This window comes from Rana temporaria, chromosome 3, assembly GCF_905171775.1.
Source record: "Rana temporaria chromosome 3, aRanTem1.1, whole genome shotgun sequence".
In the NCBI taxonomy this organism is placed as follows: Eukaryota; Metazoa; Chordata; class Amphibia; order Anura; family Ranidae; genus Rana; species Rana temporaria.
Window position 1 is genome coordinate 209,906,921 of NC_053491.1, and position 25,683 is coordinate 209,932,603.

Genomic DNA, 25,683 nt, shown 5'->3' on the forward strand with positions numbered 1-25,683 from the left:
AAAACCGCAGAGGTGATCAAATACCACCAAAAGAAAGCTCGATTTGTGGGGAAAAAAGGACGCCAATTTTGTTTGGGAGCCACGTCGCACGACCGCGCAATTGTCTGTTAAAGAGACGCAGTGCCGAATCACAAAACCTGGCCTGGGCATTTAGCTGCCTAAAGGTCCGGGGCTTAAGTGGTTAATCGATTTAAAAAAAATCGATTAATCGAACACAAAAATTTTGATCAGTAACAGCCCTAATTATATATATATATATATATATATATATATATATATATATATATATATATATATATATATATATATATATTAGTTAGGCTTTCCTTCCACTTTATGGTGTTTTTGAATCGCAGACAAAACTAGTAGATTTTTCTTATCAAACTCTGTGTTTTTTTTTTTTAAAGCAGCTACATATGTTTAAATAAAAAATTTCCGATGGAAAAAGTCAGATGGATTTTTTTCCATCGGATTTTCCGATCGTGTGTAGCCCCATCTAAGTTTTTTCATCGGAAATTCCGATGAGTTCCATCGGAGTTTAGATATAGAACATGTTCTATTTTTTAGCGATGGAATTCCGATGTGATTTGGCCAGGCAAGAGCCTGATCGTGTGTACGCGGCATTACAAATGGGAACATGAAAAATGAAGCAGCCTTTTCCTTCCTTACAGCACCTTAAACTGTCATATCGACAGCAAATAATGTGACATGTTTAAATGTCACTGCATTGACTTGCCTTTGTTCACAAAGGTTTCTTAATCACTATGTCCACAGCAACAGCATTATTCATTTGTTTTATTGTTTTTACTCGACAAACACAATCATAAATGCAGTTGGCAGCCAAGTGTGTATAAACCTTGACAAAGCTTAACACGCCTAGCAACACACTCAACACTAGAATTACATTGCAATTTATTTATATATATTTATATATAGATATATATATTTGTACAACATATTGTAGCGTTCTTACAAATATTGGGCATATTATATTTTGTCCCCTGTTACTGCTTGCAAGACGTATTGGATGTTCCTCTGTTGGGTTTGCTATCTTCCCACTGGGTGGAGGCATGGAGCTACTGTATGTACCAGTAAAACCAGTACATGAAGAATGCACGTCAAAGGCAGACGGATTGTAAATATCAGAACAAGGTAAATCGTTAATAGCATGTTTCCTGCCTTTACCATCTTTTTCTAGTGTGTAGTTAATGTAACAATTCAATCATTATATCACTTATCAATAATGTTTATACTGGATGGCTGAATATTTCTCAGCTTTGTACTATTAAGTGTATCGTATGACTTTTGGATAACGTGATAATTCTATGAAATTTGTTAAATTAAGTACCTGTAATTTGTTGTTTTAGGATATAATTACCGATTTTCAATACCAAATGAAATAAACATGTTTTGCTTGAATTTAAGAAAATATTTTATCACAGGTGAACAAGCAAAAATACCCACAAGACACGTTTCAATTTTTTTTTTATGTAGATATATAGGGTGCTCGTCTGTCATTTCTAAAATAGTACAGGCATTATATGACCAATTTCTGTTAAAGTGTTGGTCCACACAATAATATTTTGGTTTTCTGTAGTCGCTGGACAGTTAAAATGGTTTCCTACATACACTATATTGTTAAAAGTATTGGGGCGCCTGCCTTTACACATACATGAACTTTAATGGCATCCCAGTCTTAGTCTATAGGATTCAATATTGAGTTGGGCCACCCTTTGCAGCTATAACAGATTCAACTCTTCTGGGAAGGCTGTCCACAAGGTTTTGGAGTGTGTCTATGGCAATGTTTGACCATTCTTCCAGAAATGCATTTGTGAGGTCAGGCACCAATGTTAGACGAGAAGGCCTGGCTCGCAGTGTCCGCTCTAATTCATACCAAAGGTGTTCTATCAGGTTGAGGTCCGGACTCTGTCCAACTCATTTATCCCTGTCTTTATGGACCTTGCTTTTTACATTGGTGCGCAGTCATGTTGGAACAAAAAGGGGCCAACCCAAAATTGTTCCCTCAAAGTTGGGAGCATGAAATTGTCCAAAATGTCTTGGCATGCTGACACCTTAAGAGTTTAGCTCACTTAACTTTAAACTTCAACTTGCTTATGAAGCACAACTACTCACCAAAAAAGAATTTGATTTCCTTATGGTTAAAGATTTCAATATTCCCACTATATATGTGATCTCCAAGGTCCATAAAAGTTTATGTAAACCACCTGGAAGGCCAATAATCTCTGCCAATGGAGGTCCACTGGAAGGGATTGGTCAGTTCCTTGATGCCCTGATCGGTGGGATGGTTAAAGAGTTGCCATTCTTCATTCAGGATACAAGGGATGTCCTCCAAAAGATCACAGAGGTGGAGGTGCCAGAGGGCTCAATGCTGGCCAACATTGATGTTGAGTTCCTTTACACCTCCATCACCCACGAATGTGGCATCTCTGCTGTAGCCCATTTCCTAGCCAAAAAATATTCCACAATGGGCTCCAAAAATGTATTCATCTTAGACCTGCTCTCATCCACAACTATTTTCAGGGATGTACTACCATCAACTTAGAGCTACCTCCATGGGGCACCTTGGGCACCCGCCTATGCCTGCCTTCATCTTAGCAGGTCGGAGAAGAGTAACATCTATGTGTCATCGCTGTATTTACATCATGTACAGCTCTGGATAAGTTACATCGACGATGTTCTTTTGACCGTTTAAGCCCCTAACCTTTAGGCAGCTAAATGCCCAAGCCAGGTTTTGCGATTCGGCACTGCGTCGCTTTAACAGACAATTGCGCGGTCGTGCGACGTGGCTCCCAAACAAAATTGGCGTCCTTTTTTCCCCCACAAATAGAGCTTTCTTTTGGTGGTATTTGATCACCTTTGCGTTTTTTATTTTTGCGCTATGAACAAAAATGGAGCACCAATTTTGAAAAAAATTCAATATTTTTTTACTTTTTGCTGTAACAAATATCCCCCAAAAACATATATAATTTTTTTTCCTCAGTTTAGGCCGATAGGTATTCTTCTACATATTTTTGGTAAAAAAAAATCGCAATAAGCGTTTATCAATTGGTTTGCACAAAATTTATAGCGTTTACAAAATAGGGGATATTTTTATTGCATTTTTATAAAAAAAAAATTGTTTTACTACTAATGGCGGCGATCAGCGATTTGTTTCGTGACTGCGACATTATGGTGGACACTTCGGACAATTTTGACACATTTTTGGGACCATTGTCATTTTCACAACAAAAAATGCATTTAAATTGCATTCTTTATTGTGAAAATGACAGTTGCAGTTTGGGAGTTAACCACAGGGGGCGCTGAAGGAGTTAGGCTTCACCTAGTGTGTGTTTACAACTGTAGGGGGGTGTGGCTGTAGGTCTGACGTCATCAATCGAGTCTCCCTATAAAAGGGATGACTCGATCGATGCAGCCGCCACAGTGAAGTACGGGGAAGCCGTGTTTTTTTTTTTATTGAAAGATTTCAAACACAATACATAGCACAGTTAGACAAAACTAGACAAAGACAGCTCAACGTCCTACAACTCTTCAAGAGAGACAGCTGATACATCAAAGGATAGCAACTTCTGCAGTGTAAATATGAGAACAGGCTAAGATCTGCAGTGACCGACATATACATGTATAATGGGAGGGGATAAAGGGAGGCAAGGGGAGGTGTCACCTCCGAGACCATGATTTAACCAGCAGTCTCCGGTTCTTCCACCCAGACCCGCCATATTTTATTATATTTTTGTGGGCACCCACGGTTGGCATATGTGTCCTTATATAAGGGAAGACTGGTATTCACCAGGCGTCGCCACTGCACCAGGGATGGGGGCGAGGGTTTTTTCCAATGCATGTCCACATTCTTGCGGGCGTAGAAGAGCAGTAGGCTAACTAAGGTGCGTTTTGCTGAGGTCCGGACAAGGTTTTCTATTATGCCCAAAAGGCATATCTTCATAGTTAGGGGCAGGTGAGTCCCCACAATTTTATTACGGGGAAGCCGTGTTTACATACGGCTCTCCCCGTTCTTCAGCTCTGGGGAGCGATCGCGAGGGGGCGGCTAGAAACGAATAGCCGCGCCCTCGTCCCGGATCGCTCCCCGCGGGTTTCCGACCGCCGCATGTTACGGGGGGGGGGGGGTCCCGATTGGACCCCCGACCCGCGGAAAGGCGGGGACGTACATGTACGCCCACATGCCTGTACGTGCAATTCTGTGGACGTACATATACATGCGGCGGTCGGCAACCGGTTAATCTGGGGTGAGACCAAAGAAGAACTGCATCAGTTAATTTCAGAACTTAATGTAAACTTACAATAAACTTACGTTTCCCTTCCATACTGAAACTTTATCTATCCATTTCTATCGTCAACGGTAGACTCGAGACCAGAACTTTTAGAAAGCCAACAGCTACCAATACCTTACTTCTGACCTTGAGTCATCACCCACCATCACTTGTTAGAGGAATCCCCATAGGCCAATTTCTCTGTATCCGGAGAAATTGCTTTGATGAAGTAACCTGTAGGTTAGAAGCAGAGGACCTTTACAGAAGGTTTAGAAATAGGGGCTACACCCATAAGACAATTAGACGGGCACAGAAAAGAGCATCATCTGCTAAAAGGAAAAATCTCATTCAGCCAATAGAAGGTAGACCTCTGTCAGTTGATACCTCTCCTGTCTGTATTATATCTCAATATGGCTCTTGGTGGTATGAGGTTAGGTCTATTTTAAACAAACACTGGCATGTATTGCATAGATCTGATGCTTTGTCACAATTTGTTGGTCCTCGTCCTCTACTGGTATCTAGGCGAGTAAAAAATCTTTGAGGCTACTTAGTCCATTTAGAATATGTTCGGACTCCAACGACAAATTTGTTATCCGACAGGTCCCATCCGCATGGCATATTCCCTTGTGGACATTGACATATTTGCCAGTTTGTCGAATGTACGGCTAGCTTCACCGATGCTGATGCGCAAAAAAATGTAAACCATAAGGCAGTTTATCACCTGCAGTACCTCAAGGGTGTTATACATCCTTGAGTGTCCCTGTTAAAAGCTTTATGTGGGAAAGACCAAGCGTCAGTTGCACATTCGCATCGGTGAGAATTTTGCTAGCATTAGGAATCCCAGAAGCAATGACAAGTCTGAACTTCTTACTGTAGCCCAACATTTTGATAGGTTCCATCGCTCGTCTGCTGAGGGTCTCAAAATTAAGGGCATTTTTGTCCTTACTCTATCCAAGCGGAGGGGGGATTTTGATAAGTTCCTCCTCCGTAATAAAAAAGAGTGGATATTTAGTTTAAAAATGAGGGCCTCAACACAAATTAAGTCTATAGGTATTTTTGGAACCCTGATATATCAACAATGATCGCAACAAATGAACACCCCCTTCCCCATGATCTGCCAGCTTTACATAAATAAGCACAGAGACCCAGTGATGATGTCATTGGGTCTAAAAAAAGGCATGCAATGAAAATGGAAAGGTTTTATTTTAAATTTCCATTTGCATTTTGGAGAGTGGGAAGAACCAGGGAAGGCAAAATATAGTTCCTGGCGTGTCTCTTTAAGACTGTGCTAAGTGATGGAGACATATAAAATGGGAGGTATCTAGTTTACCCTTTATAAACTCCAGTTCTGGACTTTCACAGCGCCCTGATGAAACTCATGTCATGTGAGTGAAATGCATTTGTGTTTTAACGTCATCTGACCTGGCCTCACCTGCATCTGAACGCCTCCTTTCATCTGCCTCCCCACCTGATCAATTGATCAACTCTCGGCACGTACAGCCACCTGCTTTCATGGCGTACACTAAGCTGTCAGAGCTTTGAATATTGGAGAAGTGCTATCAGCATCTTATACACCTCCACGTCCGCATCAGCTCTCATGCTGATCCGCTGACCCAGCGGTCTGTGGAACTCTGAAAGAGACTTTACTGGCTGCCCACTACCTACATGAACAGATCTGTCAGTGAGGAAGGAGCATCAGCGCGGCCTTGGGTGAGCTTGTTCCAGAGACTGAGTTTCCATTTTTTTTATCCTTACTGCACTGCCGATTCCATCGCCTAGTGGATGTCCCCTCACCCTCACATATCGGGCTGTAACATCAACAGTTATGCCGCATACACACGATCAGAAATTCTGACAAGAAAAGTTTGATGTGAGCTTTTGGTCGGAAATTCCGACCGTGTGTAGGCTCCATCGTACTTTTTCTGTCAGAATTTCCGACAGCAAAAAATTTAGAGTTGGTTCTCAATTTTTCCGACAAGAAAAGTTCTTGTTGGAAATTCTGTTCCTCTGTATGCAATTCCGACGCGCAAAAAAACATGCATGCTCGGAATCATTGAACTTAAAGGAGTTGTAAAGGAAAAAAATGTTTTTGCTGAAATGACTGTTTACAGGGTATAGAGACAGATCCTCAAAAGAGATACGCAGGCGGATCTGCTGTTCCGCCTGCGTATCCCTGTTTCTATCTTTGGAACTGATCCACAGAATCAGTTTCCAAGAGATAGACAGAAGATCCGACATGTGTAAGGGACTTACACTGCCGGATCTTAGGATGCAGTACCGCATCCGCCGCTGGGGGCATTTCGCGTCGAAATGCCGCTTCGGGTATGCAAATTAGCACTTACGGAGATCCACGAAGCTTTTCAGCTTCGTTTTTTCTCCGTAAGTATTAAGTTGCATGTGTAAAATTAGGGCTGCTTTTACAAAGTGTAAACTGTTTACACCTTGTAAAAGTAGACCCTTCTTACCCGCGACGCTGTTATTTTTTTTTTTTTAATTTTTTTTTTCCCGCTGTATCTTTTTTTTTTTTCCGACGCAACTTTTTTGACCCGGCGCGATTCACGAAGCTCGGCATAACGTAATTTCGCGCTATGCACGTCGGGAAAATGACGTCACGAGCATGCGCAGTACGTCTGGCGCGGGAGCGCGCCTAATTTAAATGGGACTCGCCCCCATTTGAATAGGAACGCCTTGCCCGGCGGAATTTAAGCTACACACCCGAAAATTTCTAGGTAAGTGCTTTGTGGATCGGGCACTTAGGTAGAAATTTTGCGGCAGTGTAACTTAAATCAGAATATTTAAGTTACGGCGGCTCTTTGTGGATCTGGCCCATAATATCTAACTGATTCCTTTTAAAAATGATTAAAAATAGATAAAAATCAATCATATAATGTACCTGCAGTTTCTAGTTTCGTTTTTGCATGTTGTTTCCTGCTTCTGTGATGTACAGAGCCACAGAGCCAATACAGGGCAGTGATGGTTTGGAAAACTAAACTGATTGATGCTGTGGGGTTTTAGACACACAGTAATCACGCCTCCTTGATTAGTGACCACAGAGAGAAAGCTCCCAGTACTGTGGTTATCAGGAAACAGACAACCAGGAAGTGTGGAGATCAGAGAAGAATTACAGCAACTTGAGAGCAAAAACGAACAATGAGGACATGAAAACAGCACTGCATTAAGGTAAATTTACTTTACAAACCCTTTAATTTTTCTCTGCTCGTTGTAGTGTTGTACGTGACTGCGTTCTTGGCGGTCGGAATTTTGTGTGACCGTGTGTATGCAACACAAGTTTGAGCCAATATTCCGTCAGAATTTCTGATCGTGTGTACGCAGCATTAGTCTCTTCTGCCTCTGTTCCTCTGTCAGCCTTTGTACATGCTAGTTGATCGGATCCTTCGTCTTCTGTTAAGCGCCTGCAGGCATTTGTTTAATCAACAAGCAGTCCACACAATACAGACAGATTGATTCCCCTAATTGTTTTTCAAGGACTATTGGTCTAGCTAGATTCATAATTGTTTTAGCAATTCCTTGGCCATCAGTGCTTTCAACCAAGTGCCTCATCCCTGTATACGGTTGACTGCTGGTATGAGATAGGTAGATTCAGTAAGAGTTAGGCCGGCTTATCAGTAGATAAGCCGACCTAACTCAGAATCTAAGCCGACTTATGTTTAAGTGTATGCTCAAACAGAGATACGCTTAAACATATCTAAGATAGGACGGCTTGCGCCGTCCTATCTTAGATTGCAATATTTCAGATGGCCGCTAGGTGGCGCTTCCATTGTGGTCGGCATAGAATATGTAAATGATTAGATACGCCGATTCACGAACGTACGCCCGGCCGACGCAGTACTTTTACGCCGTTTACGTTAGAGATAGGCCGCCTAAAGTTAGAGCTTAGCCCTAATGGAATAGTAATGTTAAGTATGGCCGCCGTTCCCGGGTCGAAATTCGATTTTTTTACGCCGTTTGCGTAAGTCGTCCGTGAATCGGGATTTACGTTGTTTACGTCCACGTCAAAATCAATAGGCCCGTGCGGCGTACTTAGCCGCAATACACACTGGGAAATGTAGGCGCCCGGCGCATGCGCAGTAAAAAAAAACGTCAAAAACGTAAGGTCAAGCCTTATTAACATAAAACACGCCCCCCTTACACACATTTGAATTTGGCGCCCTTACGCCCGCCCGCTTTAGGCTACCCCGCCGTAACATAGCAGGCAAATACATTGTGAATCATGTACTTGCCTAGCTAACTTACGGCGGCGTAGCCTAAACACGCTAAGCTACGCCGCCGTAACTTTGCACCATTCTACCTGAATCTACCTAATAGTCTGTAATGCATGTGAGCCCGGATTTTTTTCCTTGTTTTTAACACTATTGACAATGTTGTCTTTCATGTTTTTTACTGTGGTGTGGTGAATGTTGCCTTTCTGTTGAAATCTTATTAATAATAATTTTATATTTTTGTTAATATTTCACTGCTGTGTGTTTCCCCTTGGAGTTACTCTCTCTTGGTATATTTCTATATCCAAGTCCTCCCCTCCTTTTCCTTCAATGGAACTAAGGGGCGAAACCCAACCCCTGAAAAACAACCCCACACCATAATCCTCCCTTCACCAAATGATTTGGACCAGTACACAAAGCAAGGTCCATAAATTTATTTATTTATTTATTTACAATGCTTATTGAGAGCGCAGTCATTACCAGCAGGCCTCGATGCGCTCATAGAACCAACATATGAAAAAATACAGAACACATCTCTCATACTATAAGATAACAATATAAAATACATAATAACATTTAAAAAAGCTAAAATACCATACCAATACTAATATCTTACCCTAATTAGGGCCATACACTTGAACAAATAGGAACGTTTTTAAAAATTTCCTGAATTTTAGTAAATCCTTCTCACGTCTTATATATAGAGGTAGAGAATTCCAGAATATTGAGCCCTGCGCATCCAACGTCCTCCCTCCACATTTAGTTCTTCTAAATTTAGGGACAGTCAGATTTGCCTGATCAGCAGATCTCAGTGATCTGTTGGGAACGTAACAGGTAAATTTTTCTTGCAGATACCCTGGGCCTATCTTATGGATGGCTTTATGGACGATACAACCCACTTTGAACAAGACCCGCTCAGCCACCGGTAGCCAATGCAGGGCTTTCAGAGAAGGTGTAATATGGTCCCGACGACCCACACCCGTTAATAACCTTGCTGCGGCATTTTGAATCAGTTGAAGCTTATGCAGAAGGGTTTTTGGACACCCCATGTATAACGCGTTACAATAGTCCAGCCGACTACCAATAAAAGCATTGATCACTTGGACTTTATCCACCTCGTCAATGAAATGCAATGTAGAGCGCAGGAGTTTCAGTTGGTAGTAACATGCGCTTACCACCTGATTTACCTGCGCCTTCAATGACAATTTGGAATCCACAATGATTCCCAAGTTCCGAACTTGGGTAGCCCGGGTCGGGGATGGCATAAACGAAACCGGCCAAGACGGAAAATCAGTCACACTGATTTTGCTCTGATTACTGATAATAATACATTCTGTTTTGGAGCCATTAAGTTTTAAATAATTGGCTCCCATCCAGGACTGTATTTCCTCCAGGCAGGATGCCAAATCTACCTGAACTTCCTCATTTTTAGGTAGCCTAAAATAGATTTGCGTATCATCTGCATAAACATGAAAGCTAAGATTATGGCGCCGAATAATATATAGTAGTGGCCTTATGTAGATATTAAATAATATCGGCATAAAGACATGGATGAGCGAGTTAGGGTGGAGGAACTTAATTGGACTGCACAGAGCCCTGACCTTAACCCGACAGAACACCTTTGGGATGAATTAGATTGGAGACTGAGAAACAGGCCTACTCATCCGGAATCAGTGCCTGACCTCACAAATGTGCTTCTGGAACAATGGTCAAACATTCCAATAAACACACTCCTAAACCTTGCAGACAGCCTTCCCAAAAGAGTTGAAGCTGTTATAGGGTGGCTCAACTCATTATTGAACCCCATGGACTATAACTGGGATGCCATTAAAGTTTATGTGTGTGTAAAGACAGGCATTGCAATACTTTTGACTATATAGTGTATTTCCAATGGGAAGAGCTTTCTGCTTCTGTTTCCAGGTCCACAAACTTGTCATAGCCCCTACTAGATCCCTCTTCCCCAGAAGTTTAAAGCCTATGCAGATGATTTACTAAAAAGAAATATGCTGTTCATTTTGCCATGGAAATTTTCTTTAGTATAGTGAATTTAGTACAAAGTTACCAAATTATGTGCAAAAAAAATAAAATAAGTACTGTATTTATCGGCGTATACCGCGCACTATTTTGCCCTGAAAATCAGGGCAAAATCGTGGGTGCGCGATATACGCCGATACCCGCTTTCCCACGCCGAGTTTGAATACTGCGCCGACATATACCGAGTGCAGTACACTCATTTATAGTCGGGCAGTCTCGGCTACTTTTGCGCTCACGTCCTGTACGTCCAGGACGTCAGCGTGAGCATTGCCGACTATACGCGAGTGTACTGCGCTCGGTATATGCCGGCGCAGTATTCAAACTCGGCGCGGGAAACGAGCGAGGAGGACGCCGCAGAAGGACGCCGGACCCGACGAAGAGGACACCCGAAGCCGCAGACGGACGCCGGACCCGACGAGGCCGCCGATGGACGCCGTGCAAGACATCAAACTGTAAGTACAAAAATCTTTTTTTCACAGGAATTTCGGGGCAACTTTAGGGGTGTGCGGTATACGCGAGAGCGCGCTATACCCCAATAAATACGGTATATCTTCCTCTTCATTATTGGATGATAGATGTTAGAGTTTCTCCTCATTCACTTAGCTGGGGGAAAAACTCCTTTGTAGAGTGAACAGCCTATTTGTCTTTAGTAAATCAAAATCTATGTAGAGGCAATTTTTTTTTTAGTTTTGGATAGAGACAAGAGGGGTTAAAACCCCTATTTGAATATGTTTGCTGTCTGTTCCACTGGCAAAAAATGTCCCTGTCTTGGAGAATCAACAAGAAAAGAGAGGGAAAAATCTCCCAAATTAAGGGTAACTACTGGGTATCTTTGTTGTCCCCCATACATTTGCAACCATTGAACAACTTACCTCACCCATTGCTGTGGTGACAACTCTAAACTTTTGAATTTCCAGTCACTTTCTATTTCTGGAACAATGATTTTCAGGACAAATAGAATTAATCTCTCCACCAGGGACACAGACAGCAATAGAAACAATACAGAAGGTCTAAACCTCCAATACTCTGTTGAAAACTAAAAAGAAAAAGGTTAGCCTGTTCCATAAGGACCTGGCACATGCGCACGTACAGGTGCATAAACATGCATATGCTTCTTTGCCTTCTTTTAGTGCTAGTATTACTGTACAATTTATATGTGTGCTCTTGTATATATTTGCATATACACGCTCATGCACATGAATTACTGCACACAAATGTAATTTTTTTTTTTTTGTGCGGCTCTGAACACATTACCGCATTATGGATCCTTACGCAGTTGTGTGCATTGTCCTATAGACAACAATGTACCTATGGAGCATGTCCCAGTATTATAGCGCTGCCAAAGGATCCCTTTTATACTATTACAATGTGAATATCCAAATGGGCTTGTTTGGGCTTTTAAAGTTTTATTTATTTATTTTTAACTAACAAACATGTCATACTTATCTCCTCTGTGCAAGGGTTTTGGGCAGAGCGACCCCGATGCTATTTTTCTGTGGTCCCCTGACAGCACTCCTGGCTCCTCCTCCTCATTGAGTGCCCATATGGAGAGCCGCATTGCATGAGGGGTACTCCTGTGGGTGCGCTCACGAGTCCTGGTGCTGCGTTCATTGATACAGACAGTAGGACTTGGCCCTGCCCTCGTGTCAGTGTATTTGACAGAAGTGGGATCCAATGGCTCCCGCTGATATCAATCTATCCAATGAGGACCCGAGACAGAAGCTGGAGCTGTTGGGCTTGTGCTTGTGGCTGGGACGATCGGGTTCAGGTAAATAAAAGGGAGGCTCTGGGGGGCAGCTGCAGCACAGAAGGTTTTTCACCTTAATGCATAGAATGCAAAGACTCCAGAAAATAAAATATTCAAATATTTATTTACAGTTTTTAACCACTTGCCGACCAGCCGCCGTCGTTATACGGTGGCAGGTCGGCATGATCCTGTGAACCGTTGTAGCTGTACGTTGGTCCCATTAAGCAGGATAGCAGGCCCGCGCGCCGCTGCATCATGGTGGTGCTGATGCTCGTGACCGGCGGTCGCCGTCACCGCCGGCCGCGAGTGTTCACGGGCACGAGTTTTCACATCCCTGTTCTGTGAGGAAAGACAGATCGTGAGTTCCTAATAGCTAGGAACCACAATCTGTCACTTCCTCTAGGTCAGTCTCACCCCCCTACAGTTAGAAACACACTAGGGAACACAATTAACCCCTTGATCGCCCCCTAGTTTTAACTATTGCCAGTAAATTTTTTACAGTAATCAGTTAATTTTTATAGCACTGATCGCTGTATAAATGCCAATGGTTCCAAAAATGTGTCAAACGTGTCCGATGTGTCCGCCATAATGTCGTAGTCCCGATAAAAATTGCAGATCACCGCCATTACTAGTAAAAAAAAAAAATAATAATAAAAATGCCATAAATCTATCCCCTATTTTGTAGACGCTATAACTTTTGCGCAAACCAATCTATATATGTTTATTGCGATTTTTATTACCAAAAATATGTAAAAGAATACATATCGGCCTAAAATGAGAAAAAAATCCTTTTTTTTTGTTTAAAGTGCAGAAAATAAAAATTGCAGAGATTATCACATACCACCAAAAAAAGCTCTATTTGTGGGGAAAAAAGGATATAAATTTTGTTTGGGTACAGCGTTGCATGACCGCGCAATTGTCAGTTAAAGCGATGCAGTGCCGAATCGCAAACAATGGCCTGGTCATTGAGCAGACGGTTCCTCTGAAGTGGTTAAAATATGCACAAACCAGTAACCATTCCATTTACATAGTAAAGTTATACAACAAATACTCCTCATCCTTAGGGAGACTACCCCCTAAATAGGTATCCCCTTGACCGCAGTATCTTTTGTTTGTTCATATAATTAACTGCATAGAGGACTCAGGAGATGCCTTATATTCCCTATATATTCACACATACAGTAGGAAAGAGAAAATTAACCTGTTTTCAGAAAAAAAATGCTACATGGCTTCAAATGTGGTGTTTTTTTTACACCTGTGTGCAATAGTCCTTGATGTCCTTTTTTATTATTACATATAATTAACATTATGGAGATGACAGGGGATGAGAAAACAGCTGAACGCCAAGGTTGATGGAAACAGAACCAGGAACATTAGTTATCTCGAGTATCCCCAAATGAATACCTTTTTTCGAGGGGCAGAATTAATTTTTATATACAGTGTATATATATATATATATATATATATATATATATATATATATATATATATATATATATATATATATATATAGTTTTAAAAAAAAAGAGAGAAAAGACCCAGGGGGTGATGCTAGCAGGTTGGTTGTCTTGACCATAATAATGGAAATATGTACAAACAACTATAAACTTAATTTTAACCGATTGCCGACCGGCTCACGCCGATATATACTCCTGCTCAAACTTAATATAAGTCCGCAAAAGCAGGATAGCGGCCGCGCGCAGGCACACCATGCGCCGATATACGTCAGCAGAATGGCACTCCTGCACAAACTGATATACCTGTACATCAGTCCACAAAAGCAGGATAGTGGGTGCAAGCCCGGCACGCGCTGCGGGTGTATGCCTGAGGGTCACACGGACTCTATTTCTTCCGGCGACCCATGGTCACGGCGAGGAGATGCAGAACAGGGAACTGACTATGTAAACAAGGCATTTCCCTGTTCTGCCTTGTAACATGACAGAGATCTTCTGTTCCCTGTCATCGGCAACATCGATCTCTGTCATGTCAGTGGTAGCCCCCTACAGTTAGAAAACGCTGAGGGAACACACTTAACCCCTTGATCGCCCTCTAGTGTTTAACCCTTTTCCTGCCAGTGTCATTTACACAGTAATCAGTGGCTATGTTTAGCTCTGATCGCTGTATGCATGTCAATGGTCCCAAAATAGTGTCAAAAGTGTCCGATCTGTCCGCTGCAATGTCGGAGTCCCGATAAAAATAACAGATCACTGCCATTACTACAAAAAAAAAATGAATACTAAAAATGCCATAAACCAATGCCCTATTTTGGAGATGCTATAACTTTTGCACAAATCAATCAATATACACTTATTGCGATTTTGCAGAAGAATTCTTTATAGAAGAAAACATATCGGCCTAAACTGAGGAAGACATTTTTTTATATACATTTTTTTGGGGGATATTTATTATAAAAACAAAGTATCAAAATAAATATGGAACCGTGGTTCAATGATAAAACAGCGCTAAGAAGTGTGTAGCCCCAGGTAGGAGCTTAAATATAAAAACAAAGGTGGTGTGCTAGGTGATCAAGAAACAAGGCGTGAGTGCACCCTGTACCCTATTTAAAGATTCACCAAAGTAGTAATAATATTCCCATCTGGGATGCAGGCTTACCACAGCCTGTAAGAGGACTGGCTTGTTAATGTCAATCCTCTCAGGCACAACCTCCTTATGTTTTCAGAATCTGCCACAGGTCATTCCAATGGGGGCACATATAGGCAAAAGAAAATACTCAATAGTGAAGTAAGACTAAATAAATATCCCACACAATGTCAAGAAGACAGAGCCCCCTTAAGAAAATGCCGTACAGAAAAACCAAAGTAAATGAACAGCGCTGTGGCTACACAGCACTGTCACTCTCCCTTTATTCCCCAACATCAACAGCTATTGGATGGAAGGTCTCCGCCCTCCGGTTTCGATTGGTGCACAACGAACCGGGAGGAGGGGCGGACGCCAGCTGTGTTGTTCGGGGCCAGCAGGGAAACGTAGACTATTGCTGCACGTTTTTTAATTGAGTACTATGTCTCCATAAAATAAAAATAGGATGCATCAGCCGTAGTACAGCCTACGGAATCATTGGTAAATGACTTCTGCATTCCAAAGTGAAAAATTAAAAACATATTATGAACACGGACACTGAGCTAGTGCATATGGAGTAACAGACAATCAGGGAAAAGCCTGGGCGGGAGTTATGCAAATAGATCTACAGACTGCGTTACAGGCATTTACAGATTTCACACTGCCTCCAGCCAATCTGCAAGCACTAGGGCGGGTATAAAAGCTGTACACGATTGCAGACCAGAGTAAAACATATTGCCGATACCAACGCCACAGACTTTATGCTGCAGGTATAGGATTGTGCTGTTGATCAGACAGATAGCCCAAAAAGGTCACCAGATATTAATATCTATGATGTATATGGGTTGTTATAATGCAAGCAAAAAATAAATATATATATCCCACGTGTGGCTGGTAGTCACGTATATATATAAGTCACATACACATATGAGTGCAAATATAACAGTATAACAGTAGGTAGAGTCTAGTGGAAAAATCCATATTAGCTATGTACTCTCTTTATTTGTGGACCCCATATATACTGTACTGGTTATATCACACTATAAAAGAGGATATAACCTGAGAGACATATATATACACTGAAATGGCCCGTATGGTCAAACTAACAGAAAGGTAGCTGAATAAAGATAAATAAATTCAATTAAAATATTAATAAAATTATCAATATAAAAGAGTAATTCTAAATATAGATAAAATGAATATAGATAAAATGAATGAAGAATAGCCCTGAGGGGGGAGGAAAGAAGAGGATTGATGCACCCAGCATCACAGTGGGGATGCACTGCAACAATGGACCATAGGTTGCTAACGATTGTAAGGAGAAGGGTCGGTGGTCATATTAATAAATAACTGGCACTTTTTTTAAAAAAAACAGAACGGATAAAAAGACTGTGATGATAAATAGATAAATATCAAAAAATAAATATCAATAAATATCAATAAAAGAGAGGATATCAATAAATGTCAATAAAAAAGAGGGCTCAGGGTCTATATAAGAATATCCCGAGAGATAATAATGTGGAACACCATGGAAGATTAGTCACTGATAAAACAGTTTATATCGAGTTCTACATTCAAGCCTTTAGGCAAGAGCGTATCAGCAATGTAGATCCACTCAGTCTCACGTGTTGAGAGTTCCCTCACCAAATTAGAGCCTCTCCATGCCGGTTTAATATGGTCAATGCCCCAAAATTTCAGGCCGGCTGGATTTTGGTTGTGATGTTGCATAAAATGGAGCGACACACTGTGATCTCTGTATCCCAGCTTAATATTTGCAACATGTTCAGCAATTCTCACTCTTAGGGCTCGTTTAGTTCTCCCAATGTACATCAACTTGCATGGGCATTCCAACATGTAGACCACATGGGTGGTGTTGCAGGTAATAAAATCTTTAACATTAAAAGTCATTCCGTTTGATGTAGATGTGAATGTTTCAATAGGGCCTATAGATCTATCAGCCTCCCTGCAAGGAAGACATTTTCTGCATGGGAAAAAACAGTCCTTATCCCAAAAAGAGGGGGGTTTCTTTGGGGCATCGAGTACTTTCTTTATAATTTTGTCCCCAATGCTGACTGCCTTTCTATAGATGAACCCGGGATTAGTGGGTAATACTGTGTTTAAAACCTTATCTAAAAACAGGACATGCCAATGGGTTTTAAAAATTCTCTCCACTTCTTTGTACTGACTGTGGTACCCTGAAATAAAACTCCACTCATGCACATTGATAGTGTTCTTGGGCCTGGTTGTGAAAAGGCAATTTGCTCTTGGTATCAGGGATAAATCATTAATGACTTTGTACAAATGAGCATCCTTATAGCCCTTTTCAACAAATTTTCCTTTCAGGACCTGGGCCTGTGAGATAAAGTCGGTGTCGTTGGTGCAATTACGTTTCACCCTCATTAGTTGTCCTTTGGGTATATTTCTAAGCCACATGGGATGATGTCCACTCTGTGTTGGGAGGTAGCTATTTGCATCAGTTGGCTTAAAATATACTTTAGTTCCTAATTTATTGCCATTCCTGAAAATATTCAAGTCCAAAAAGTGTATGCTCTGTAGATTGTATTCACTAGTTAAAACTATATTACAGGTATTGGTGTTGAGATCATTTAAAAACTTTTCCAACGTTAAAAGCGAGCCCACCCATATAAAAAACAGATCATCAATATATCTTCGGTAAAACAGTAACTCCTTGGGTCTCGCATTAAAAATGGTCTTATCTTCCCATTCTGCCATGAACAGGTTAGCTATACTGGGGGCAAATTTAGCCCCCATGGCAACGCCGTTCTTCTGGGAGTAAAAGCAACCATCATACCAGAAATAGTTGTGGCTTAGGCAGAAATCCAGACAGTTACGCAAAAATATTTTTAGGGTATGTGTAATATCATCCCTGACACAAAGTGCCCAATTAAGGGCTAAAAGTGTGTCATCATGTTGTATCACTGTGTATAATGAGGACACATCTGCTGTTACTAAGAACATTATAGCAGAAAGTAAAACAATATTTTTTTGTTTATAGCGCAAAAAATAAAAAAACACAGAGGTAATCAAGTACCACCAAAAGAAAGCTCTATTTGACAGAAAAAAGGATGCAAATTTTGTTTGGGTACAATGTCGCATGACCGCGCAATTGTCAATTAAAGCGACGCAGGGCCAAATTGTAAAACGTGCTCTGGTCATGAAGGGGGTAAAACCTTCCGGGGCTAAAGTGATTAAAATAAAGAGATATATGCATTAATTCCTTCATACTTGTTTACATACTGCTTTCCTAATATTAAAACACAACACTGAAAACAAGCCACACACTGCCCTTTTATATAATCAATTACATTATTCATAATATAACAATAAATTGTCAGTTACGGTGTTAAACAACATACTGGTAAATATATTTTAAAATATCTCTTTAAATTGATTTCAGAGTTACCTTATTAAATCCTGTACTGACAACCATAAAGCAATGTCCACACAAACGAGGATAAATGGGTTTACAGCTTGGATGAATGTTCGTTTATTGGAAGTTAATGGCCGTGTCGATAATGTCCTACGTGACTTGTTCCAAGGCACAAGCATGAAACTCCTTCTTGAAAGTAAGTTTTCCATTAATTAAACAGACACTGACAAATGTTTGTCTTCTTTTTACAAGACTGGTAGTACAGGTAAACTTTTTTATTACCTTATGTCATGTTGGTCTCATAACTGTTTTTTGGCAAAGGGTTGATTGCCCACATAACCATGTTTCACTCTGTCTACTCTAGAGTACCTTTCTTCTGCTTACTTTCTTATTTTAACTTATGTTCCCTTTAAACACCTGTTTCTCTTAGTGAGAATGTTGCTTCCTGCTCTCACCTCCAAGTTCTTTATGTTAGAGCTGAATAACAGCCTTTAGCCCTGTACACATGACCGGGAATCCCATCTGTTTGAAAACCGTTGGTTTTCCCGACGGGATTCCTGCCAAGCTTGCCTTGAAAAGCAATGTATACACACGGCCACACAAAAGACCCGCCGTTCTTTTGAATGGCAAGAATGTGGTGACGTCAAAGACTATGACGAGCCAGCTAAATTACGTTCTATGCTACCACGCATGCGTCTAATTGTTATCGATCATACGCGGTTAATTTCCCCTTCAGTTAAGCATACGGACGACTGGTTTTCTCAGCAGGAAACACTCTGTCGGGAATCCTGACTGGAAAATAGACAGCAGGTTCTCTATTTTTTTCCGGCAGTTTTCTTGTCGGGAAAACTGCTAGGGTGCATACACACGGCCGGGATTCCCGGCCAAAAGCTCTCCTGGCAGTTTTCCTGCTGGAAAAAAAACGATGGTGTGTATGGGGCTTTACTTCTCAGTGTTCTTACACAGACTTGTATTACAGTGAAGAAAAGGGGGCTTGACTGAACAGGTGTGTGTGAATTATTATTTTTCTATCCTATTTAGACACCCTGCACAGTTGCTGTAACAGCAAAGTGAAATAGAGGTAATAAATATCTGACTGCATATATACAGTATATATGTAGTATTTCCGTGACTTCAATTAGGCTTTTAGCATGCATGTTAATTATTCACTTGATTTAAAAAAAAAGTGTTTTTAGTGCCCATTGTGTATACTTTTAAACCCATGTCATGCCGTATATAGGACACTTACACTACATAAAGTAACTTTCCAGTTGTGGATAGGCAAAGGAAGGGTTAGAGGCTTTGCTCAGGTTTTGTATTTCTGTGTTCCTATTGAGAAGACCAACCCTCAATATTTATTCCAATAATCATTGCAACTAAGACAGAAGTGAAGAGAAATGCAACATTTTATGGCTGTCACCAAAGCAAGAGTAGAGAGGCAATCTTACAATGGGGACATTAGTTCTGCTAATAATTGTCCAAGGTTTGCTTCACCCTGGAAAATGGGTGCAAAGTTCGAACACAGACATGGACACAGTCAGAGTTAACAGCAGGTGATTGTAGCTACATTTTTAGCTTCCCTCTTGCCTTAAAGGGGTTTTAAAGGTACAATTGTTTTTCCTAAATAGCTTCCTTTACCTTAGTGCAGTCCTCCTTCACTTACCGCATCCTTCGATTTTGCTTTTAAATGTCGTTATTCTGAGAAATCCTCACTTCCTGTTCTTCTGTCTGTAACTCCACACAGAAATGCAAAGCTTTCTCCCTGGTGTGGAGTGTCGTGCTCGCCCCCTCCCTTGGACTACAGGAGAGTCAGGACGCTCTCTACGCTGCAGATAGAGAAAGGAGCTGTGTGTTAGTGGGCGTCCTGACTCTTCTGTAGTCCAAGGGAGGGGGTGAGCACGATACTCCACACCAGGAAGAAAGCCTTGCATTACAGTGTGTAGTTACAGACAGAAGAACAGGAAGTGAGCATTTCTCAGAAGAAATAAGGACATTTAAAAGCAAAATCGAAGGATGAGGTAAGTGAAGGAGGATTGCACTAAGATAAAGGAAGCTATTTAGGGGAAATTTCTTTACCTTTACAACCCCTTTAAGGCTAGTAACTCTACCAGTACTAGGTTGCCTTCAGGACTTAATACACAAACCTTTTTGTACTGTGGCTGTAGAATATTGTTTAGCCACCCCAAGCAGACAGTAGAAGTATATGGTAACATAGCAAAGTTCAGGGCAGGCAGCGGACCAAAGAGGTATCTGTTAAATGTAAAAAAGGGCAGGGCAGGCGGCAGACAGTAGAAGTATCTGTTAAGTGAAGCTAAGGTCAGGGCTGACAGCAGACAATAGAGAAATCTGATAATGTATTGAAGATCAATGTCATTCGAAAACAGGCAAGGATACAGAAAAATACTTACACAAACATGAAGACACAAACCCCTTGTGCCATGGACCAATCCCACATCCGGGGGGGTATGGTCAGAATCATTAACCTGTAGCTGACAGGAAGATGGGGAAAGTACAGGACGGCAGCTTGCAATCGCTGGGAGGCTGCCTGTGGCCAGACATGTTATCCCGCAGCCGACGAGTTAGACAAGATAAGCTTTTGAGAGGCTTGTTAACACTAGAACAGGGAGTTTTTTTTATCTCTTCTTTTTTTTTCTTCTTCCCTTTTGAATTATTCCAACCTAAAAATATATTAACCACTTGCCGCAAGACGGCTACAGTGCAAACTTAAATTGCTGGGAGGGCGTTCTTGGACATCCTCTCGTCGCGTTCTGATCATAAATCCGGTAAAGGGCCAATCACAGTGGGCCCTTTGCCCAGTTATCAGCTGTCAGTCAATGACAGCTGATCATGGGAATAAGCAAATTCCTGTTATCGTTTTTTTTCTCTAAGCTGTCAGCGCAAAGGAAAAAAAGCAGCGGCTTCTGTTAGAGTGATTAGAGGGACATTGATCCCATTAGCACCCGCATGTGCTGCTAATCAGTGCCATCTATCATCGCCCACCAGTGACATCCACCAGCACCACCTATCAGTGCCCACTAGTGCAACCTATCAGTGCCCAGTAGTGCTGCCAATCAGTGCTTCATCATCAGTGCCGCCTACCAGTGCCTATCAGTCCTGTCTAATAGTGCCCATTAGTGCCACCTATCAGTGCCACTTCTCCATGCCACCTATCAGTGCTGCCTCATCAGTGGCCATCAGCGCAGTCTATCAGTGCCCATTAGTGCCACTTCATCAGCGCACATTAATGAAGGAGAAAAATTACCTGTTTGTAAATTTTTATAACAAAATATGAAAAAAGTTTTTTTTGTTTGTTTAGCAAGAAATAAAAAACCCAGTGGTTATTAAATACTATAAAAGAAAGCTCTATTTGTGTAAAAAAAATGAGAAAAATGTCATATAGGTACAGTGTTGAATGACCAAGCAATTGTCATTCAAAATGTGAGAGTGCTGAAAGCTGAAAATTGGCCTAAGATAAGCATATCTCCCAACCATCACAGATTCGGTGGGACTGTCCCGGAATTTCAAAGCAAATCCCGCTGTCCTGCAAATCTGGACTGAGTCCCACAATGGAGCACAGTAATGGAAAAAGTTCCGGTACTGGAGTCCACTAATCCCCCTGTCTGCTGCGTGCCAAGCGGCCACTCCATGCTGCTCACAGTCAGGATCTCTCCCCCACCCACTGACCCACCCACCAGCTCTCCCCCACTCGGATGTATGAGGTGGGAGGAGGAGGAGGAGAGAGGAGGAGGTGGGTTAGATCAGCTTTACCTCCTCCCCATGTTCCCCTGTGCCCTCCAGCATGCAGCCAATCTGTGCTGGGAAGGGGATGTGTGGGCGGGAGATTTTAAAGCAGCCAGCGAGCCTGATGTCTGCCTAAGCCTCTGGACTGGGGAACAGCCAGCATGGGGTAAGTGAGCTCCCTCCTCTCTCTCTTCTTTCCATGTCCCACATAATTCCTGCTTTCCATGTCCAACAGCATTCCTGCTTTCCATGTCACATAGCGTTCCTTCCTTCCATGTCGCATAAGGTTGTCTCCTTCCATGTCGCATAGCGCTCCCACCTTCAATTTGGCATAGCAATCCCTCCTTCCGTGTCGCATAGTATTCCCTCCTTCCATGTCGCATAGCATTCCCTATTTCCATGTCCCATAGCGTTCCCTCCTTCCATTTTACATAGCATTCTCTCCTTCCATGTCCCACAGCATTCCTGCTTTCCATGTCACATAGCGTTCACTCCTTCCATGTTGAATAGCGTTCCCTCTTTCCATGTCCCACAGAATTCCTGCCTTTTATGTCACATAGCGTTCACTCCTTCCATGTTGCATAGCGTTCCCTCTTTCCATGTCCCACAGCATTTCTTGTTTCCATGTTGCATAGTGTTCCCTCCTTCCATGTTGAATTGTGTTTAGATTTAGCGCTGCTCCAACATATAGGCTTTATAAACACTTAGGCCCAGATTCACAGAGAGCACGGCGCACATTAGGCAACCGTAGAGTAACCCATGTACGCTACGCCGACGCAGCGCATAGAGGCAAGCATGGAATTCAGAAAGCCAGTGCTCCCAACGCTGCGCCAGCGTGGCGTGGGTATCAAAGGCGCAGGCTGGCGTAGGTGGAAGTGGGCGTGACCCATGCAAATGATGGGCCGAGCGCCAGACAAGTACTTATAACGAAGTGCGCATGTGCCGTAACGTGGACGCATCCCCCTGCGCCTGCTCACAACCACGTCGGAACAACTGCCTAAGATACGCCGGATCACTGCGTACGCCGTGAACGTAACCTACGCCCAGCCAGACACACGTCCAACGTAAAATGCGCCGGCTTGTGTTCCTTGGTGCAGACCTTTGCATGTCTGCTGCTGGGTTGCACCTCCTTTATGGGGCATACATTTACGCTAGACGTACAACTTACGCGCACCTCTCGTAGCCTGCGTCGGGCGCACGCAGGTTCGTGAATCGCTGTATTTCCCTCATTTGCATCTTTAAATAGCTAATCAATGGGAGCGGCACTATGCACCCAGCCTAAATGTTTGCCCACTCTACGCCGGCGTAAGCAAGTTACGTCGGCAGGGTGAAGCCTATTTTTAGGCGCATCTCTGTTTGTGGGTCTTGCGCACAGATACGACGGCGCACATTTGCACTTAAGTCGGCGTAACTTGATATACGTCGGCGTAAGTGCTTTGTGAATCTGGGCCAATATATCTTTTGTCTTAATAGTAATTTAGTGCGGGTCGGTCTTCCAGGCCTCGTGCCTGAGCGGCCTCCTGTGTGCACTATGCAGCAGGGCAGCCCCTAGGCACATGACTCAGAAAACAGCAACAATGGCAGCAAATTATGACATTTGTATTCTTACATTGCTCCAAGCTGGAAGAATAAATCTAAGCAATAATATCCATGCTTGGAGTTCAGCTTTAAGGACTTCTAAAATGAATTTCTTATCACTCCATAATATGCAGCAATGAATAAACAGCTCAGGGCACGGGAGAAACAATCTGCCAGTAAACAATATCATGTGAAATTCCGATTTTGCTTATTAAATGATAATGAAATACATGTCATCTGACACTCATGCTCTACACCTATCTTTCGGTATCTAGGCAGGCATGTTTCTAGAGCAGGCAGCATTTTATACTAAGCCTTCACATTCAATTAGTTATTATGCGGGTTATCAGCACCTGCTGCTTCCCAAATACTTCTTAGTCGCAAATTTACTGGGCTACAAATGATGAGGGTAAAACATAAATCTGTCATCGAAGCAGCTTTGCTCAGTGTGATTTTTTTTTTTTGTAAGGAGGCAGGTTAACTACTTATTGTACTGATTGTCAATTCTCTGGACACAAGTAAAATATCTGAAAATATCTAATACCTTGACAAAGTGAGCTCATTCAGCTGTTACTTCCAGCAAGAGTATCCTAGGATGTGCCATGTCTGATATGCATGAGTTCCTTTTTCCAAAGAAATTTTTCTGGGCAACATTTTAATGAGGTATTTCACCTAGTCTTTCCTCAACCTTTGTAATTTCTCAGCTTGGGATTGGCATGCAGAATGTGATAACATATGTGCTTATCCAATTTGTACACATTGTGGAGCTTCACTCATGTGTAGAGCCTTTTGAATAATCGTCAGTTCAACCAGTGAAGTCTGTTTCAGGGCTTTTTCCACTTTCATTCAAAAGTACGGTAAATTTTGAAAACAGAAAAAAGGTTATCCTTGAAGGGGTTTTCAGTATCACAATGACAAATATACATTTTCTAGCCTCCTGGCTAGGGATGAGCCGAACACCCCCCGGTTCGGTTCGCATCAGAACCTTCGAACGGACCTATTTTAATGATGCTTAAAGTGAAACAAAAAAAGTGAAATATTCCTTTAAATATCGTACCTGCTGGGTGTCTATAGTATGCCTATGAAGTGGCACGTGTTTCCCGTGTTTAGAACTGTCCTTGCACAAAATGATATTTCTATAGGAAAAAAAGTAATTGGCTTTAACCACTTTAGCCCCGGACCATATTGCTGGTCAAAGACCAGGCCACTTTTTGCGATTCAGCACTGGCTCCCAAACGAAATTGGCATCCTTTTTTCCCCACAAATAGAGCTTTCTTTTGGTGGTTTTTGATCACCTCTGCGGTTTTTAGTTTTTGCGCTATAAACAAAAATAGAGCGACAATTTTGAAAAAAAATTATATTTTTAACTTTTTGCTGTAATAAATATCCCCCAAAAATATATAAAAAAGCTATTTTATTCCTCAGTTTACATATTCTTCTACATATTTTTTGTAAAAAAAAATCGCAATAAGCGTTTTTTTATTGGTTTGCGCAAAAGTTATAGCGTTTACAAAATAGGGGATAGTTTTATGGCATTTTTATTAATATTTTTTTTTTACTAGTAATGGTAGCGATCAGCGATTTTTATCGGTACGGCGACATTATGGCGGACACTTTTGACACATTTTTGAGAACCATTGGCATTTTTATAGCCATCAGTGCTATAAAAATGCATTGATTACTATAAAAATGCCACTGGCAGGGAAGGGGTTAACACTAGTTGGTGAGAAGGGGTTAGGTATGTTCCCTGGGTGTGTTCTAACTGAAGGGGGGGGTGGACTGACTTGGGGAAATGACGGATCGCTGTTCATACATTGTATGAACAGACGGTCAGGCATTTCTCCCCCTGATGGGACCGGGAGCTGTGTGTTTACACACACAGCTCCCGGTTCTCGCTCTGTAATGAGCGTTCGCGGGTGCCCGGTGGTGATCACACCCGCCAGGCACACGCGTCGGCATCAGGAGCGAGCAGAGGGTGCGCCCCTATTGGCTGCTCGGCGAGATGACGTAATATTACGTGATCTCACCCAGCAGAGCCGACGGCCGGTCGGCAATCGGTTAATGTAATGTCCGGTCCCGGCAATATGGATGAAAAACATTGAGAAAAAT

The 25,683-nt window shown here is 42.0% G+C and overlaps 1 protein-coding gene across 1 annotated transcript in view; it reads left to right on the top strand.

Annotated features, from left to right (window-relative positions):
• Positions 1 to 574: 574 nt before the first annotated feature.
• LOC120930413 overlaps positions 575 to 25,683 on the top strand; it is a 147,293-nt gene continuing 122,184 nt past the window's right edge. Inside the window, exons 1-2 of the mRNA XM_040341600.1 lie at positions 575 to 1,152; positions 18,283 to 18,451. Of these exons, the coding sequence (XP_040197534.1) occupies positions 1,105 to 1,152; positions 18,283 to 18,451 (217 nt within the window). The 5' untranslated portion in view covers positions 575 to 1,104. The remainder of the gene's footprint in view (positions 1,153 to 18,282; positions 18,452 to 25,683) is intronic.